The sequence below is a fragment of the Geotrypetes seraphini genome, chromosome 6, assembly GCF_902459505.1.
Source record: "Geotrypetes seraphini chromosome 6, aGeoSer1.1, whole genome shotgun sequence".
Classification (NCBI taxonomy): domain Eukaryota; kingdom Metazoa; phylum Chordata; class Amphibia; order Gymnophiona; family Dermophiidae; genus Geotrypetes; species Geotrypetes seraphini.
The window spans coordinates 239,815,707-239,835,077 of record NC_047089.1 but is presented as its reverse complement, the minus strand read 5'-3'; the positions used below and the strand labels follow the sequence as shown (position 1 = coordinate 239,835,077).

Genomic DNA, 19,371 nt, shown 5'->3' with positions numbered 1-19,371 from the left:
TTGAGATTCTGTATGGAATGTTGCTACTCTTTGGGATTCTAGAATCTTGTTGCTCTTTGGGATTCCGTAATCTTGCTATTCTTGAGATTCTGTATGGAATGTTGCTACTCTTTGGGATTCTAGAATCTTGTTGCTCTTTGGGATTCCGGAATCTTGCTATTCTTTGGATTCTGTATGGAATGTTGCTACTCTTTGGGGTTCTAGAATCTTGTTGCTCTTTGGGATTCTGGAATCTTGCTATTCTTTGGATTCTGTATGGAATGTTGCTTCTCTCTGGGTTTTGGCCAAGTACTAGTGACCTGGATTGGCCACCGTGAGAACGGTCTACTTGGCTTGAAGGACCTTTGGTCTGACCCAGTAAGGCTGTTCTTGTGTTCTAAATATGCACCATCAAATCATGGTGTGTACTTTTCCACTAGTTGGTATTATTTAAGAGGTCATTGTATACATACTGGTAATTCTTGTCACCTAGAACTGGGTAGCTCTTTATAGAATTACTAGTCTTTAAGCCCGTTACATTAACGGGTGCTAGAATAGATGTGTGTGTCTGTCTTTCTTTCTTTCTCTCTCTCTCTCTCTCTCTCTCCTTGGCCGCTGTCTGTCTTTCTTTTTTTCTCTCTCTCTCTTTCCTCGGCTGTCCACCACCACCCCTTGCCTGCTCCCCCTTATTATTTAGATATTTATATATCGCCTATGAAGGTTATCGAATTCGGCACGGAGGCACACATCATGGCGGCAGGGATCACGCAGTTTCAACTGCGCATGCGCGGGTAAGGGTTTTATTATAAGAGATTCCTCTTTGCACATTCTTCATGAAACAGTGGGTAGTTTTTCAGTAAAGCACATACTTTCTGAAAGAATTTATATTGTTTCCAAAAGAGCACACACACACTTAGACCCTGCTTCCATCACAAAAATCAAAAAGCCCAAACCCCCCTAAAAAACAAACATTCCAGTACATGACACGGGAAACAACACAGCACAAAGACTGTTGGGCTTCACACCCATGAAAACAAAGAGAAAAAAAAAAACCTGCAGATGTGACGTACAAGGTATGAAATCTTTATTGGGGAAAAAATAATGGTTCTCATATGTGAAGACACAGGACCCGACACTGTCCGTGTTTCGGAAAACACTCCTTCCTCAGGGGTCCGAGAAGTTATGGCACACAAATGTAGAGAGTGGAATTGCCAAAAGAGAATGATGTGCACTAAAAAAGTGTCCTTCAATCCGTCTGGTGAAATGACTCGGCGTTGTGGCAGCAGACAGCATTTGTTTTCCTGGTGGCATGACAACTCTTCTTTGATTGATTTGTGGTCAGATTCATTCGAGTGTCAGTATACCTCATATATCATCATTAGTGACTTTTAAGACTCCTGAGGCAGGCCTGTTGGCCGAAACATGCGCATGTCGAGTTAATTTGTCAATTTGATGTTTGAACAATAAAGATCGTCATTTCACCAGACGGATTGAAGGACACTTTTTTTTAGTACACATCATTCTCTTTTGGACAACTCCACTCTGGTTGTTGCATATTTGTGTCTGTGGTGGTGTTTTTTCGGTTCATCGGTTCATAGACAACTCGGCGAAAGACAAAGGTGCGCGCCGAAGAAAATTACAATTTTGAGGGGCTCCGACGGGGGGTTTTGTTGGGAAGCCCCCCCAGTTTACTTAATAGAGATCGCGCCGGCGTTGTGGGGGGTTTGGGGGGTTGTAACCCTCCACATTTTACTGTAAACTTAACTTTTTCTCTAAAAACAGGGAAAAAGTGAAATTTTCAGTAAAATGTGGGGGGGTTACAACCCCCCACACCCTCCACAATGCGGCGCGATCTCTATTAAGTAAAGTGGGGGGGTTCCCCCCGGCCCCCCCCGTCAGAGCCGTAAAAACTGTAATTTTCTGCGGCGCGCACCTCCACGCTGCGCTCAATTGTCTGCGCGCGCCTTTGTCCCGGCGCACTTTTGACCTGACACCGTTTTTTCCCCTGTTTTTTTCTTGACTACACACATATAGAGAACCTTATTGAAAAACAACTAACACGGGTGATCCGTGAACGCCAAGCAACGTAGAGCTCATGGCCTACTGCAACTCTGTGGGCTTGGTTTTGTCGTCTGACTTTTTACTGCAGATTATTTGGATCGCTCTTTTGTTTTGGTTTGGGCTTCACACCCATAACACTTTTTGTGAGACCTTTTTTTTAAAACCAGTTTTTACCGGTCTTGCGCATCGTTTCATGTCTGAGTCAGCAGTAATGTAAAATCTGCCTGTTGGGCTCTATACTTCCAGGTGTTGCAGTATAATGACCATAAAAGCAGCAGCCTAAAATCCTGCTCTATATTTTTTAATCTTTAATTTAAATGCTTGTGGAGGGAATTTAGTAAATGATGGTGTGTCCCCCCCCCCAAAAAAAAAAAAAAAATCAGTACTTATGCAGAACTTATACCAGTACTCATGCAGAACTTATACCTTGAACGGGGAGACCTTGACTAGCACTACAGCAGAACAAGATTTAGGAGTAATCATTAGTGCAGACATGAAATCTGCCAATCAGGTGGAGAAGGCTTCCTCAAGGGCAAGACAGATGCTGGGTTGCATCCGTAGAAGTTTCGTCAGCAGAAAGCCTGCAGTCATAATGCCATTATACAGGACCATGGTGAGACCTCATCTGGAATACTGCGTGCAATTCTGGAGGCCACATTATCGCAAAGACATGCAGAGGGTCGAGTCGGTCCAAAGGATGGCCACCAGAATGGTCTCAGGGCTTAAAGGTCTCTCGTACGAGGCAAGACTAAACAATTTGCAGCTCTACACTCTCGAGGAACGCAGGGAGAGGGGAGACATGATTGAGACGTTTAAATACGTCACCGGACGTATAGAAGTGGAAGATAACATTTTCCTTCTCAGAGGCCCCTCAACCACAAGGGGGCACCCGCTCAAACTCAAGGGCGGAAAATTTCACGGCGACACCAGAAAGTATTTCTTCACGGAGCGAGTGATTGATCAATGGAACAAGCTTCCAGTACAGGTGATCGAGGCCAGCAGCGTGCCAGATTTTAAGAATAAATGGGACGCCCATGTGGGATCCCTAAGTGGGTCAGGGTAAAACATTGTATAGTATTAAGGGGAGGGTCTATAGAGTGGGCAGACTTGATGGGCCTTGGCCCTTTTCTGCCGTCATCTTTCTATGTTTCTATGTTTCTACTAAGGGCTAGATTCACTAAGCAAACCGATCGTGTACTGATCGGTTTGCGAACCCTTTGCAAACCGATTTCCCTCCGACCCAATTCACTAACCTCTGTCCCGATTATCCTCCGATCCACGCATACAAATGAGGGGGAACGGCATTGAAATGTAGGCTGGCAGTGATTCATGAACAAAAACCCTGCAACACCGACTGGGCTGGCCGACCACAAAGAAGCGACTGCTGGGGACCAATCGTTCACTGCTTTCCGACTGCCATTTCCTGCTCTCTGTCTGCTGTATACCCCAACTTTCCATCTCTCTGCCCCCGACGCTCCTGCTCTTTGCCTGCTGTATACCCCGACTTTCCAGCTCTATACCCCCGACTCTCATGCTCTCTGCCTGCTGTATACCCCGACTTTCCAGCTCTATACCCCCGACTCTCATGCTCTCTGCCACGATTTTATCCTGCCGGCCTGCTCTGCCCCGAATCTCCTCTCCTGCTCCCTGCCCCAACTCTCTGCCAATGTGCTCCTGCCGGTCTTCTCTGCCCCCGACTCTCCTGCTCTCTGCCCTAAGCGCTGCCCTGACCTTCCCCCGCAGTGCGAGCCGGTGGTTTTAAACCGCGAGCTTAAAGCGGGTTAAAACAACGGGCTCGTTGGACTAAAGTTTTTTTTAAAAAAGTCGCTGCTCATTGACGCATGCGCAGACCATCTACAGGCGCTCGGTTTGGGGGGCGTGATTCCGATCGCCCTCATTTGCATGAAGGCGATTTGTGAATCAGCCCCTCGGACACGGATCGGATCCCTCACGGATCGGATCGGATCCGTGCCCTTAGTGAATCTAGCCCTAAGTGTGGTTCTTTAAAGGGTTCTAAGAGTGGAATTCATCAATGGACGCTAACCTATTTAGAGCATGCTAACCACATAGGAATCTAGCAGGCATCTTATCTTTTAGCCTACACTAAATCGCTTAGCGGCCATTAATGAATTCCCTCCCAGGCAAGCTTTAAGGAATCGCACTTCAGCATGGATCCGTACCTGTTAGGCGTGGGACTTACTAAAAGCAGGTATATATCTATAATAATAATTCTCAAGTTCAATATTTTTTTATTAAGTTTTATGAAAAGATACAGTCCAAATATATTTTCAGATATATGTAAGACATTGGGATCTCGAAACTTATAACATTTAGTGTGACACAGCAGTAACTACAATCAATTATAATTAGGTTTGAAATCTTCTAATAGAACCAAAGTACTTGGACTGCTTATAAGAAAACAGTAAAGAAAGAAAGAAGGAGAGAAAAGAGAAAGTAAAGAGAAAAAGAGATAGAGAGAAAGACAGGAGTGTCTATGAAATAGAACTAACATAGGAGTCTAAGAATTTCCAAGGCGAGTTGCATAGTGTCATGTTCATGGATAGTCGAGCAATATTTTTCTTCTCATAAGCATATGATTCAAATTTATGATACATACACAAAGATTTCCACCAAAAAGTATAATCCAATGATGAAGAGGATTTCCAATTCTTTAATATATGCATAAGGGCAGTCACAAACATAGTGTCAATAAGTTTAGGAGGACAGTTCGAAAGAATAAAGCAGGGGTGCTGAGATCTGAGAATTATAATATCCAAGGTAAGTTCATCCGAACAGTTAGTAACATGTTTTATAGTGTCCCAAATGCGAGACCAGAAGGAGCGAACTGGAGTACAGTGGAAGAGCATATGATCAAGGGTTCCGGCCTCCTTCATACAATTCCAGCATATAGAGTCTTGTTTAAGTTTGGCTTTCCACATCCGAAAAGGAGTCCATACCGCATTCCACATAACGAAGAACATTGATTGTGAAACTCTGGAGGATAAGAGAGGTCGATTTGTCGAGGACCAAAAAAGATCCCAGTCAACATCAGTAAGAGGGGTTGTTAGTATGGATTCCCAGTGTTTCATGGAATGAGGAGAAAAAATAAAGGAGTTGTCCCTTAGTATGCTGTAAAATAAAGAGATTGCTTTGCCTTTCGATATAGCCAGTAAAGACCAATGGCGTATAGTGTGAATGGATGAATCAAAATCAAATCGTAGGGGCTGAGAAGATATTGCTTCAGTGAGGGAAAGCCATTGAGAAAACGTGGAAGGTGGTAATAGGTATGTAGAGCAGAGTGTGTTAAAGGGAACAATAGAAGTTTGAGTAGTTATTTGATGAGGAAACCACAGCCCAGCCCGCTGCCATCTTTTCCATGAAAGTGATTTTCCATTGTGTTGGAGTTTGGGGTTGTTCCAAATAGACATAAATGGGCTATCTTTGATTGAAATTTCTGCTGTCGCATCTAATAGATGAAGGGCATGCTGTGTCGCACTCAGCAGAGAGTATCTTCTCAGGTGTCTAGGGATTGGAATTGTTGCCATACAAGAGACATGTAGTGGTGTACATATAAATCGTTCTATCTCAAACCAAGCTGGAGGGTCCTGAGAACAGGGGTCCGTGATCCAATAAGCTCCATATTTGGCCATTGATGCAATATAGTAAAAGTAGAAATCTGGTAAATTTAAACCACCATTAATTTTGGAGGCTTTCAATTTGGCAAGAGCAATTCGAGGCTTTTTCTTATTCCAAACAAATTCAGAAATTTTTTTATCCAGCCAATGAAAAAATGTTTTCTTACATAAAGATGGGAGCATTGAGAGGATATAGTTTATTTGGGGGGCAAGAGTCATTTTGATGGAAGCAATCCTGCCCCACCAAGATAAATACAGTGGAGACCAACGAGATATTGTGTTCAGGACTATGTTTTTGATTTTAGATAGGTTAAGATCTTGAGCGTGAATTGGATCTTTATGTATCAAGACACCTAGGTATTTCACAGCTTCATACGACCATGGGAAAGAAAATTGAGTGAGGTCTGAGGAAGAGATATGATCATTAAGGGGAAAAATCTCTGATTTTTCCCAATTAACTGAGTATCCAGAAAGTAAGGAGTATTGAGAGACAATGTTAACGAAAGCTGGAAGGGAATTAGTAGGATCTTGGATAAAGAGAAGAACGTCATCAGCATATGCCGCTAATTTAATCTGTCTAGAGGAAGTGGAAATGCCTTTAATTGAGGGACATTGACGAATGGCCGAAAGAAGAGGTTCTAGAGCTAGGTTGAATAATAAGGGGGAGAGTGGACAGCCTTGGCGAGTGCCCCTGTGAAGTGAAAATTTGTTGGAAAGAGAATTATTAATCAAGATTCGAGCTGTGGGTTGTTTGTACAGGGTTTCAACCCATTTTATAAAGAATGAGCCAAAATTATACCATTTCAGGATTCGGAAAAGAAAGAGCCATTCGACGCGATCGAAAGCCTTTTCAGCATCAACAGCCAGGCCAATTACAGGATCTGAAAGAGTTTTAGCATGGGCATTAACATGATGAAAAAGGCGTAAGTTGTCACCTATGTATCTGTGTTTAATAAATCCTACTTGATCTTTGTGAATGAGAGAGGGGATCACTCTATTGAGTCTCAGAGAAAGAAGTTTTGCCATAATTTTATAATCTAAATTAAGGAGAGAAATGGGTCGGAAATTTTTAACCAAGGTGGGATTTCTGTCAGGTTTAGGAATAACTACAATAGTAGCCTCAGTAAAATTAAATTGCTTATCTGGAGTAGAATGTAAAAATTCATAATAAGTATGAAGATGAGGGGCCAAAAGAGTTCGAAATTGTTTAAAAAACTCATTAGTGAAGCCATCTGGACCTGGTGCTTTGTTATTAGGCAGAGATGTAATTGCATCTTCTATTTCAGATATAGTGATAGGGGAATCAAGTTCCATTTTTACAGAATCTGATAAGGATGGGTGAATCAGTGGAGTGAGAAAGGAGTCTATCTCAGAGTCAGAAGCTGAGTGTTCGGATTTATATAAGGAAGTGTAGAATTGTTCAAATTGAGAAGAAATTAGAGACCTAGTATTAACCATCTGTCCTGACGGGTCTTGAACAGCCGCGATGTGTAAACGTTTAGATTTAGTTTTAAGGTATTTAGCCAAAGGACGGCCCATGAGGTTGTCACCCATGTAATGACCTGAGGACGAAATAAAAATATCCCTCCTGGCTGTGCACGAAACCAAAGTATTATATTCGTATTTAAGATTTTGTATACGTTGATGTATGGACGGGTCATGTAGATGTGTAGACATGTGTTGTAATTCTAACTTTTTGATAGAAGATTCTAATTCTTTCTCTTTTTGCATGGATTGTTTCTTTTTCCAGGAGGCGAGCTTAATTAATTCACCTCTAATGGTAGCTTTGTAGGCCTCCCAAACAATGGAAGGGCAAACTGCAGGGTCTTTGGAATTAAATTCAAAGAATTCAGTGGTGAAGGATTTTATTTTTTCCGCTATTTCAGTATCTAAGAGTAAGGTATTGTTCAGTCTCCAAGATGGAGATTCTTTACGAGGCGCAGAGAGAAGTAGGTGCAGAGAAATAGCCGCATGGTCCGTAAGAGAGATCGGATGTATAATGGTGTTTGTAAGGTCATGAGTTAGTGAAGAGGATAAAAGAAAGAAGTCTATTCTAGTGTATGTATTGTGTGGTGGTGAAAAGTGAGAGTACTCCCTACTCTTTGGATTAAACAATCGCCAGGGATCAATTAGTGAAAAAGCATCTTTAAGGGCATGTAAGGCTGCGAGGGACCTGGACTTCGAATATCTACAGGATGCTGATCTATCAATATATATATCCTGAACTTGATTGAAGTCACCACCTAATATTAAAGGATAAGATCCATATTCCATCAATATAATAATATAATATAATAATAATTCTCTAAGCGCGCATGCGCACTTAGGAGGCTGTGGGTACCTGACATGTGCTGTGTCCGTCCGTGGCTGCACATGCGCTGGCTTGGCACACCAGACGGCAGGATGAAGGCGGTGCGGAGCAGCGCTGGCGGCGGCAGTGTCCGGTAGGGAACACGTCGACAACTCCCCCCTCCCGCACCAACTGCTGCCGCTCCTGTTTGAAGCGGCCTGCTTAGATTCGCAGCCGGCTGTAGCGAACCTCACAGGCCGCTCTCCACATGGAGCATGTTCCCTCTGATGCGATCGCGTCAGAGGGAACATGCTAGCATATGGAGAGCGGCCTGCGAGGTTCGCTACAGCCAGCCGCAAACCTAAGCAGGCCGCTTTGAACAGGAACAGGAGTGGCAGCGGCGACAGGAACCATGGATGGATGGAGGGAGGGTAAGAATGGGAGGGGAAGTGAAAAAAGAAGGGCTATGGAGCAGGCAGGAAAGGGGGCTGTTTTGGTGGGAGGGTTGTGCTGAGTGCAGACAGCAATCATGGGGGGTGGGGGAAACAGAAGGGGGCCACGGAGCAGGCAGGCATGGCACAACAGGGGGCTAGAGGGCAAAGGAAAGGGGGCTGCTTTGAGGGGAGGGGTGTGTTGGGGGCAGACAGCAATCGGGGAGAAGAACAGAAGGGGGGCCACGGAGCAGGCAGGCATTGCACAACAGGGGGAAAGGGGGCTGCTTTAGGGGGAGAGTTGTGCTGGGTGCAGACAGCAATCATGGAGGGGAATAGAAGGAGGCCACGGAGCAGGCAGGCATGGCACAACCGGGGGTGAGGGGGAGAGGGAAAGGGGGCTTCTTTGGGGGGAGGGGTGTGCTGGGGGCAGACAGCAATTGCGGGGGGGGGGGGGGGGAGGAACAGAAGGGGGGCCACGAAGCAGGCAGGCATTGCACAACAGGGGGAGAGGGAAAGGGGGCTGCTTTGGCAAGCAGGGGGGCCAGGGAGATAGACAGAAAGAAAGACGCACAGACAGGGGACCAGGGAGAGACACAGTCACAAAGAATGGCAGACAGACAGTGTCCAGACAGAGAGACAAAAAAAAACCCTCAGACATACAGACATCTACTCTAGCACCCGTTAGTGTAACGGGCTTAAACACTAGTATATATATATTTTTTTCCAATTCTTTATTCATTTTTTCATCTTACATCAAGTACACAATATTACATCAGTTGAATTATACACATCACTTGAAATTCTTACTATTATCATCTTAAATACGTAAATTATCTCCCTCCACCACCCACCCTTCCCACAAATATTGTAATCAAAAAAATCATACCTGTGTTATTCATAAATATTGATTAAACCTTTAACATAACTATATACCACCACCTTCCCATAATTATAATTGTACTTTCAGTGTTAAAAGGCGTCTAATCATTACAATAAGTTATCAATGGCCTCCAAATCTTTTTAAAATTATTATAATTTCCTTTTTGTATAGCAATTGTTCTTTCCATTTTGTATCTATGGCACAACGAATTCCACCAGAAGGTATAATTAAGTCTAGTGTAATTTTTCCAGTTCCTGGCGATATGTTGAATGGCGACTCCTGTCATTATCAATAAAAGTTTATTATTGCTTGATGAAATTTGACTTTTTATTTTCATTGACGTCCCAAATAGAATTGTATCGTATGATAGAGCTACATGGTTTTCTAATAAACAATTAATTTGAGACCAAATTGATTTCCAAAAGAACATAATGCAGGGACAATAGAAAATTAAGTGATCCAGAGTCCCTGCTTCCAGATTACAGTGCCAGCATCTATTTGACTTAGAGCTATCCAACTTTTGTAATCTAACTGGGGTCCAAAATGCTCTATGTAACAGAAAGAACCAAGTTTGTCTCATAGATGCCGACATCTCGTCCTCCAAGACCAAATTTGTGGCCATTGAGATGCAGAAATTTGATGCTTAATCTCAATACTCCAAATGTCTCTAAGACCAGTCTTTGGTTTTTTATTCTTAAATCCAGATATCAATTTATACCACTGTGCGGCCTGGTGTCCCAAGAAATCCGCCTGAAAGCATAAAAACTCCAGACTATACTGATTATTAAGATTTTTCCAGGTATAAATGCCAACACCTAAATTAGGTGTGGCTCAACCTAATTCCATAATTCTGCACGCAACTTTTGAGAATGCCTCTGACACGGCCCCTGGCCACGCCCCCTTTTCAGATACGGGCAATTGAAATTGGGCACATAATTTTGTAGCATGCAGCAAGGTGCACGTGCAACTCCTGTCAAAGCCAATTAACTCCAATAATGGCTTGTTAGCAACCAGTTGTTGCTAGTTAAAGAGTCAATTCAGGACTCAGTCTTGAGTGCGCACCCAACATTTGCCGCGCTATACAGAAGCAAGGAGTTTGTCTCGGTCTTTTTTGTCTCATTCTAAACGTAGTGCCACTCTTTCTGTTCCGTGATCATGTTTTGTGTTTAAATGCAGTCACCTGCAGATCGGTGCAAGAAAATCCATGCTGGGGATGAAGTGATTCAAGTTAACCACCAAACTGTGGTATGTATGATGAATATTTAGTCTTGGAGCACAGTTTGACGTGAGAAAAACAAAAGTCTTATAGTCTTGAAAAAACTGTGGTATGATCAGAGGAAGTTTAAACCATCTCATGTTCTGGCTTTCCACAAGAAAATTTGAACTCAAGGAACTCAACAAGTGGAACAAATCCATTTGGGAATAAATAAAGATAGTTACCTTTTGATTCTAGAATCATGCTCAGAATTTGTCCCCGTCCCTGTGGTTAACTGCAGGAAACCGTCCCCGGGTCATTCTTTAAGGAGACAGGGAAGAATCAGAGTATGAACGGGCACAACCAATGACCCTCAAGCCTTGCATTGAAGAATGCTGGTGTAGAAGGACTGAGGTTGAGATAGATACAAAAGAATGACAGTCTCTGGTATCCAGAGCTGATACTGTGATGTCATATGCTTTATTCAACCAATAAGAGCCAACCTCATCAGTGATGTCACAATGGGTTCATTATCCTATACTTGGCTCCCGTAAGAATCAGAGTATGAACGGGTACAACCACTGGCCCTTAAGCCTTGCATCGAAGAATGCTGGTGTAGGGCTGAGATCGACACTAAAGAATAACATGGGATGGTTTCCCGCGTCACGGGAATGGTGGCAAATTCTGTCACCGTGTCGTTCTCGAAGTGGAAGGAAGCGCAGAGCAAGAGAAGAGGGGTGGCCTAGATTTGGTGACTTTGATTGAACTGAAAGTTCAAATTGATAAAATAAGTCACGAAACCCCTCCACCCCCCAAAAAAAAAAAAACCCACGAACCCATAACATTGCACCAGTCTGCTCCCCCTGTGAATCTGGCTATAATTCCTTCGTTTGGTTGTTAAAACTGCATGTTAACCGATTTGGCTGGAAGGAACCCAAGATCCGTTCAAAAGGAAGGATGGCATTCTAACTCTGAAGGCATGTGACCCTTAAATTTCCTTGAAAATGTTGGGCCACCAAAAATATCATTTGACTATGTAGACAAATGTCATTTGAAACCATCATGCTGCCAGCTTATTTTTACAGGGTGACTTATTACACCAGCTGAGCACTTTAAACTTTAACAGTTAGGCTCTCTTAAAAGCAGCAAGGTGCTTTCTTGCAGGTGACGAGCAGTGGCGTAGCGAGGGTGAGTGGTGCCCCTCCCCTGTACTCTTCTCCACCCCACCACTCCTTCCCGCCCCCTTCCCCGTGCCTTTTAATTTTCCAGGTGCGAGAAACATGACGAACCTGCTGTCCATGTCGTGTCAGCTGTCCCTCTGACGTCACTTCCTAGGTGCGGGGCCCGGAAGTGACGTCAAAGAAAGACGACACCGACACGGGCAGCAAATTCGTAATGCTGCTCGCGTGGGGGAAAATTAAAGAGGTGGGAGGGGCTCACGCGTATGGCAAAGGGGTCAGGACGGAGCCGTGGGAGCGGAGAGGGGGACGGGTGCCAGAGCCCCTACCGAGAGCATGCCTGGGGTGGATTGTCTCTCCCCCACTTACTAAGCCACTGGTGCTAGCTTTTCACATAGATTGTGGGTATTGTTTTCAGATGTTGAGACATTTACAAGTACACTTCCCCCTCCCGATTTGCGGTTTTAGGATTTGCGATTTCAATTATTTGCGATTTCCTAAAATCGGAATCACCCCCACCTCCCTCCCACCTCCCGGACCTCCCTGGACCTCCCCTGGTGGCAGCCATTTTGGATGAGTGATCTGCACGGGGCAGGTGTGTAGGAAGATCGCTCCTGCCCTGAAAGACCGCTAGTCCACCAGGGGAGGTCCGGGATGCCGGGGGGGAAGGTGGGATGGAGGCAGGGGTGGGACAGAGCCGGCCCAAAAGTTATTCTCGAATTTTCAATATTCACGGGCTGGCTCTGCCCCTAACCACCGCAAATATTGAGGGAGGAGTGTATCCATGTCTGTACACAAACTGAGAATGGCCATTGCAGTTTTGTCATTGGTGTGGCTTTTTAGACTCTGCTCATCGTTAAATCAGGATCTGTTTGAAATGTTGTCTCCACCGATTGTGGTCGTTGTTTTCTTATGATTTACAACGTCTATATACATATTGGACTTCAGTCCCTTATTGGGATTTTATTACATGTATCGATAAACTTTTAAATTTTCACGAAGAACATCGACTCCACGGTCGATGGACTCCACCTTTTTGCCACCTCACAGCCATAACCCAAATGGGAGAAACGTCTAGATTTCCTGTTTGATTATGGCTGTGAGATGAGATGTTATTGTCCTGAAAACATCCAAAATGAATAACCATTTTCCATTTTCCAAAAGTGAACGGTCCGACTTTTGAATCACTAAAAAAAACGGGGACATGGGGATCTTGTCTGGAACCATTTAAAAAAAATATATGGTTACACAGATGTCGCCGCAGAACAGAGGCATAGCCTAGTGGTTAATGCGGTGGACTGTAGACCAAGTGCCTCTTCTATCAGCCACGCTGAATGGGCCGCGCTTCTCCCGACGCTCATAGAGTTCCTATGAGCGTCGGGAGCAGCGGAGGCCATTCAGCGCAGCTCTCTGCTCTAAAAACTGCTGGCGCACTTTGATAGTAGAGGCCCCCCAAGAGGCACAGGTTCAAGTCCCATTATTACTCTTTTGTTCTTTTTTTTTTTGTAAATATGATCTCTTCAAGACCTGAAAATACCTACTAGTTTCTAAGTTTATTCCAAATTTGATATACCGTCTATCAACGTGTACCTAGACGGTTTACAATGCTATAAAATTTTTAAAAGGGTAGTAAAAAAAAAAAAGTTTAAAAGTAATATTTATATAGACTGGACATAGTCATATAGAAGCAAGAAGATCCGGGGCTAGGTAAGAGTGAAAATACATCGAGATAAAAAAGGGTGGTAAGGGTGGAGGGGGGGTAGACATTACTCTTCTTAAAAGCGTTTGGTATTCATTTCTGAGTGCGGAGGGAGTAGATTGGGCGAACTGACCGTTCTCATCCGACAAAGCTCTGTTCCAGTAGTCTTCAGGCTTCCAGCTCTCTTATATATTTGTCTGTTTCTGGAAGGCTCAGAATTACATTACATGACATTAGTGACTTCTATTCCGCCTGTACCTTGCAGTTCTAGGCGGATTACAGAAGAGCTAACTGGACATTTCCAGGAAAGTTACAATTTTGGGTTACAAATGAGATGAGATAGCTGGATATTTCCAGGAGATTTTGCAAATTAGATAACAAGTAAAACAACTGGACATTTCTAGGCAATATTACAAATTAGATAACAGATAAGATAACAAAATAAGATAGCTGGACATTTCCAGGAGCATTACATTTTAGGGTACTGTATTCTTGATTGATATTTTGGAGTGGAAGAGAATACCAGAGGAGCGGTGGAATTGAGAGGGGTTTTATCAGGGAGGGGAGGGAAGATGAGTGGGGATAAGGTGACCGGATACATTTTTTGAATAGCAGGGTTTTGATTTCTTTTCGAAATGTTTTGAGGTTGCACGTTATTTTTTTTTTTTAATAATAAGAAAAACAACTGCTGAAGTGAGACTTGAACCTGGCACCCTTGGTTTTAAAATCCATTGCACCAACCAGTGGCGTAGTGAGGGTGAGAGGTGTCTGCCCCTCCCCGCCCTCGTCTCCCCCCCCCGCTCCTTCCCCACTCTTCCCTGCCACCCCCTCCCCCTGCCCCCCCCTGTTGCCCCCTTCCCCTACGCCTCTAGTTGCTCACCGCCGCGAGCAACAAGAACTTCAGCGTGCTCCTCGCGACCCTGTCAAGCTCTCTCTCTCTGACGTCACTTTCTATGCGCGGCACCCAGATGCGACGTCAGAGGGAGAGATGATGCGGTCGCGAGGAGCGCGTTGAAGTTGGAGCAATTAGAGGGAAGGAGAGAGGGCCGAGGGGACATGTGTGTGGCGAGGGGGGTGGGCAGAGAGGAAGAGGGGTGCCAGCGCCCCCACCAACATGGTGCCCGGAGTGAACCACCCCACTTACTATGCCACTGGCACCAACCTCTGAGGCACTCCTTTGATCTCCTTACTGCTCTGTTCAGAATGACTGTAACGCTTGCAGCTGACATACCTGGTTTCACTTTCAGAGGCAGGAGAGGGGGGACAGCCGCCACTGGGTGATTAAGGAAGGGTCGTGCCTTAAATCCTCCAGTGGCCAGATGCTCAACTCAAGCAACTTCTTCTAACGTGGACCTGACTGAAAAAGTTCTAGTGGTATTCAACCCAGTCCTCAGGGGCCACCTGGCTATTCGAGTTTTCAAAGTCTCTGTCATCCATATTCATTGTGGATAGCCTGAAAACCCCGACTGGCCAGGTGGTTCCTGAGGACTGAGTTGAATACCATTGGTCTAGATCAGGAGTGCCTACACTTTTTTTGGCTTGCGAGCTACTTTTAAAATGACCAAGTCAAAATGATCTACCAACAATAAAAATGCTAAATATATATTTATCTCTATATATACCGAGTGTTATAAGAACATAAGAACTGCCATCTCCGGATCAGACCTTCGGTCCATCAAGTCCGGCGATCCGCACACGCGGAGGCCCTGCCAGGTGTACACCTGTGCTTGATATTTAAAAATATATATTCACCTTGCGTAACGGCATGAACATGTATGGCAAGGGACTGCTTTGCAGTTCTCGAGAGATTTCTTAGTCGCTCGCCACCTGTTCAGGGTTCTCTCGACTTTCGCAGGAAACGTTTACCTTAGCAGTTCTCGCGAGAGTTTGTGGTGGAGACGGCTGGTGCCCTTGTGGTAGGGATGGGTTACTGGGACATTGAGGACGGTAGTGACTTGTTTCCTTAAAACGTGGATCACTACTAAAGTTGGAGCCGCGCTTGATTCGTGATTGGGAGGGGTCAGAGCTAGGAGCTGGTGGGGGAGGGAGGTTTGAAAGGTGAACTGAACATACAGCTTCAGGCGCGGTAGAGTTTATTTTGAAAGGCAGGGCTCCGCAATCGACTCGCGTTGCCTTTGCGATCGACAGGTGGATCGCGATCGACGTGTTGGGCATCCCTGGTCTAGATAAACACGTCTTTCATTTAGACATGGACGTTTCTTTGCATTTGAAAATCCCTATTGGATGGCTTACTTTTGGGCCCTCCCTAGTTCCACCTAAAACCCGCCCACAACACTCCCCCTTGTTATTTGGATGAATTGCCTTATGAACCATCTAAATTCTGATTTTCCCAAATTGGGATTTGGCTGTTTTTAGTATATAGATGTGGGGTGTTTTTTTTTGGTATTTTAGAACGTCCATCTGCTTTGAAAATGAGCACCATAATCATTGATCCAGATAACATTTTCTGTGTATATATTCATCTAGATTTTCATTCGAACCAAAAATTGTCCAAATGTAGTTTTTTTTCAGTTTATAAAAATTCTACTTTTTTCCCAATAATAATAATTGTCTTCCCCCCCCCCCCCCCCACACACACACACTTTTTACAAACCGCGAAAGTGGTTTTTAGTGCTGGCCGGCGCGCTGAGTGCTCTGCTCACTATGAGCGTCGGAGCATTTAGGGCGCCGGCCAGCACTATAATACACTTTCGCGGTTTTGTAAAAAAATTTTTAAAAAGGGGGAGAAGGGTTATAGTTTAATCTTCATATTACTTTGTGCTCCCTTCCTCCATCGCTTTGCTATATAACAGAAGTTCTCAGACGGGGGATACACCCAGCCATCCAGGTTTTCAGGATATCCTTAATGAATACGCCTGGGATAGATTTGTACACAGTGGAAGCAGCGCTGTTTCACAAGGTCTGAAATCTTCTCTACGTTGCTGTGCTCCACAGAGTTCATAGATTACATGAACTAATGGGAAAGGATGCTCGCATGGCTGCTCATTTTCGCAGTCGGGCTTTTGTTAAGGTCTGGAGTGGACTCCTTATTTACATATATTTGATCCTCGTTGTAGGAGTCAAGTCCTGGACAGACTTCAATTGCATGCGCACCTATCGGGAGTAGCTATGTTATGATGGTATACCTGTACAATTGGGGGGGGGGGAAGGGGAGGGTTGGAGATTGAGGGGATGGGTATCTGTTTGGAAGGGGGGTTTGGTTGGTCATGGCCATGGGGGTGTTGGGTGTTGGGATCTTTGCATTGAAAAGACTGTACTGTTTGTTGTTGGTTGTTTGTTTGGTCTAATAAAAAAAGATTTATTAATAAATCACACACAAAAAAAGAAAGAAACACCACGGACCCCTGAGGAAGATGTGTTGATCAAAACACAGACCGTGTCGGGTCCTTGTGTCTAAACCAAGGTGGACCACCCTAAAACAACATTTTATTGACTTAAATAAAGTTTCCTGCCTCAAGTACCTCAGTCCTGCAGTATCTTTTGGGGATTTTGTCATTTTGACACTCACTGCAGACCCGTTGGATTTGTTTCTTTGTGACCTAGAAATTTATCTCGGGCATATACTCCTCGAAAGCCAGACTGTCATGACCCGAAGACCGGGCTGAGAACCCTTGATTTATAAGACTGCGAAATGTGTATATTTGAATGTAAACATGCTGTGTTTTAAGAAATAGGTCAAGAAATGTTTATTTGGCCTGTTTCACATTTTTTTTGGTTCTATAGAGGTATTTTTGCAAGTCTTGTTTAGTTCAATTGGTGATCACATCCTGTTATGAAACTGAGTTAAGCTTCTGGTCTTGAGAATGTTTACATTTTATTCATAGTACAATTCCCCCCCCTGCATTCGTGAATAACCTGACCTCTTCCGGTGAAGAAAGTGCAGCTGGGCGATTTTCTCTGTGCAACGCCGGGAGTAGCGATTTCCCGGGACGTAAATTTGGGGGTGAGGCCTTCAGTGGAAAAACCACGAATAACCGAAACCACGGACCGCGAAACCGCGAATATGGAGGGGGAAGTGTAGTTTCACAGTCCATCTAGGGTTGTAGTGGACCATTTCATTTCCTAGTGTGTATAGGCCCCCCCAAGCATGCTTTTTTCAAGCCCCTTTTGGAAATGACAAAAAGTGAACTTGTACCAAGTTGTAACTGTTTCCGATTGTTTATTTATTATATTATTTAAAACATTTATAGACCACTTAATATATAAGCGATTTCCAGCAGCAAACATACATAAAAATTTCCAGCAAAACTTATTAAAATAAAATTTTTTAAAAACCCCAACAATCTCTATTATCTGATCTTATATGGTGACAGTGTATCAAGGCAGTTGAAGAAGAAATTAGCCTCATTACAAGCAGCCATCAACAAAGAGTTTGTCAAGCTATGCAGTTCCATCTGCTGTATTTTCAGGGCCAGTCCAAGAGTATCTGATGCCATAGGTGAGCCATCAGGCATGTATCCCTGCACCGTGCCTCCCATTCGCCTCCCCCTCCCCTACTAGGTCTTCCCTACTCTCTTTCCCTTCCCTACCCTGCTCCCCAGGCATCCAGCATCTCTCTCCCTCTCTGGATGTCCGGTATCTCTCTTCTTTCTGCCTCCCAAGTGTCCAGCATCCACTCCTTTTCCTCTCCCTCCCAAATGGCCAGCATTTCCCCTCTATTTCTTCCCTCCTCCCCCCAAAAGTCATGCTATATTGGTTGAAGATGGAGAATTGAATTCAATATAAGTTGTTGTTGGTTTATTTGAGTGTGCATCGGTTGGCATCTAAATACAGTGGTACCTTGGAATCCGAACTTAATCCGTTCCAGAACCCCGTTCGAATTCCAAAACATTCGAATTCCAAGACAGTTTTTCCCATTAAAAATAATAGAAACTGGGTCAATCTGTTCCTTAGTCACACAAACTCAGATTGGAAGAGACAGCAAGATCGGGCCCACGTGGCAGAAACAGCAAGATCAGGTCCCCACTGGCATAGACAGCAAGATCGGCAACGGCAACTGCAAGCGGTGCTCAGCCCAAAGTTTCCCTTCCAGGCGGAAACAGGAAGCTGCGTCAGAGGGGAAGTTTTGAGCAACGTTTGCAGTTCCCGTATGTTCGGACTGCAAAGCAGTGTTCGGATTCCGGGTCAAAATTTAATTTTAAAAAAAGTTCAGATTCCAAGTTGTTCCAGTTCTGGGGCGGTTGGATTTGCGGTGTCAAAGCAGCTCCTGATTGGATAAGACCCGACTTAGTGCAGGAAGAGGCGGTCGGAGCGTATCGCGAGTGATTTCCTGCACGCGCGGCGCTCCGGCTGCTGTCTCCTGTCTCTCCCGCTGCCCTCTCCTTGTCGGCGGTTCACGGTTGGAAAATACCACGAATGACCGCGAACCGCCGACCGCGAACGACCGGAGGAACGCTGTACTAGTGTTCAACTTTGGTTGTGGGAATAAACATGAACATAATATAACGTAAAAACGTATATACCACAGCTACCTCTCGGTTCAGAGCAGTTAACACTATTGTATAAAGGGTGCTCATCCATTAGCGCCAGTATTTTGCAATGTCAGCTTTTTGAGCTATAGCATGGGAATCACAAGGGTGTATCCAGTGGCGTAGCAAAGGTGGGTGGCGCCCGGAGAGGTGGCACCCCTCCCCCTGCCCTCTTCTCCACCCCACCCCCGCTCCTCCCGGCCCCCCTGCCAAGCGTGTGTCCCTTTCCCTTCCCCCTTTCCTGGGCGCGAGCAGCATCGCGGACTTGCTGTCCGCGTTGTGTCGGCTCTCCCCCTGATGTCACTTCCTAGACGCAAGACCCGGAAGTGACATCAGAGAGGGCCGACACGGAAGCGGGCGACAAGTTCATCATGCTCCTCGCACCAGAAAAATTAAAGCGTTAAAAGGGAAGGGAAGGGGCGTACATGTGCGGCAGAAGGGGTTGGGAAGGAGCGAGGGGGTGGAGAGGACAGGTGCCAGCGCCCCCACCAATATGGTACCTGTGCTGGACCCCCCCCTACTATGCCACTG

General features: G+C 44.9%; 1 protein-coding gene across 6 annotated transcripts in view; it reads left to right on the top strand.

Annotated features, from left to right (window-relative positions):
• Positions 1-19,371, top strand: part of CNKSR2 (connector enhancer of kinase suppressor of Ras 2) — a 546,461-nt gene that overhangs the window by 224,551 nt on the left and 302,539 nt on the right. For all 6 annotated transcript variants that reach the window (XM_033948517.1, XM_033948514.1, XM_033948515.1 and 3 more), the window contains exon 8: positions 10,456-10,524. In XM_033948517.1, coding sequence (XP_033804408.1) covers positions 10,456-10,524 — 69 coding nt within the window. The remainder of the gene's footprint in view (positions 1-10,455; positions 10,525-19,371) is intronic.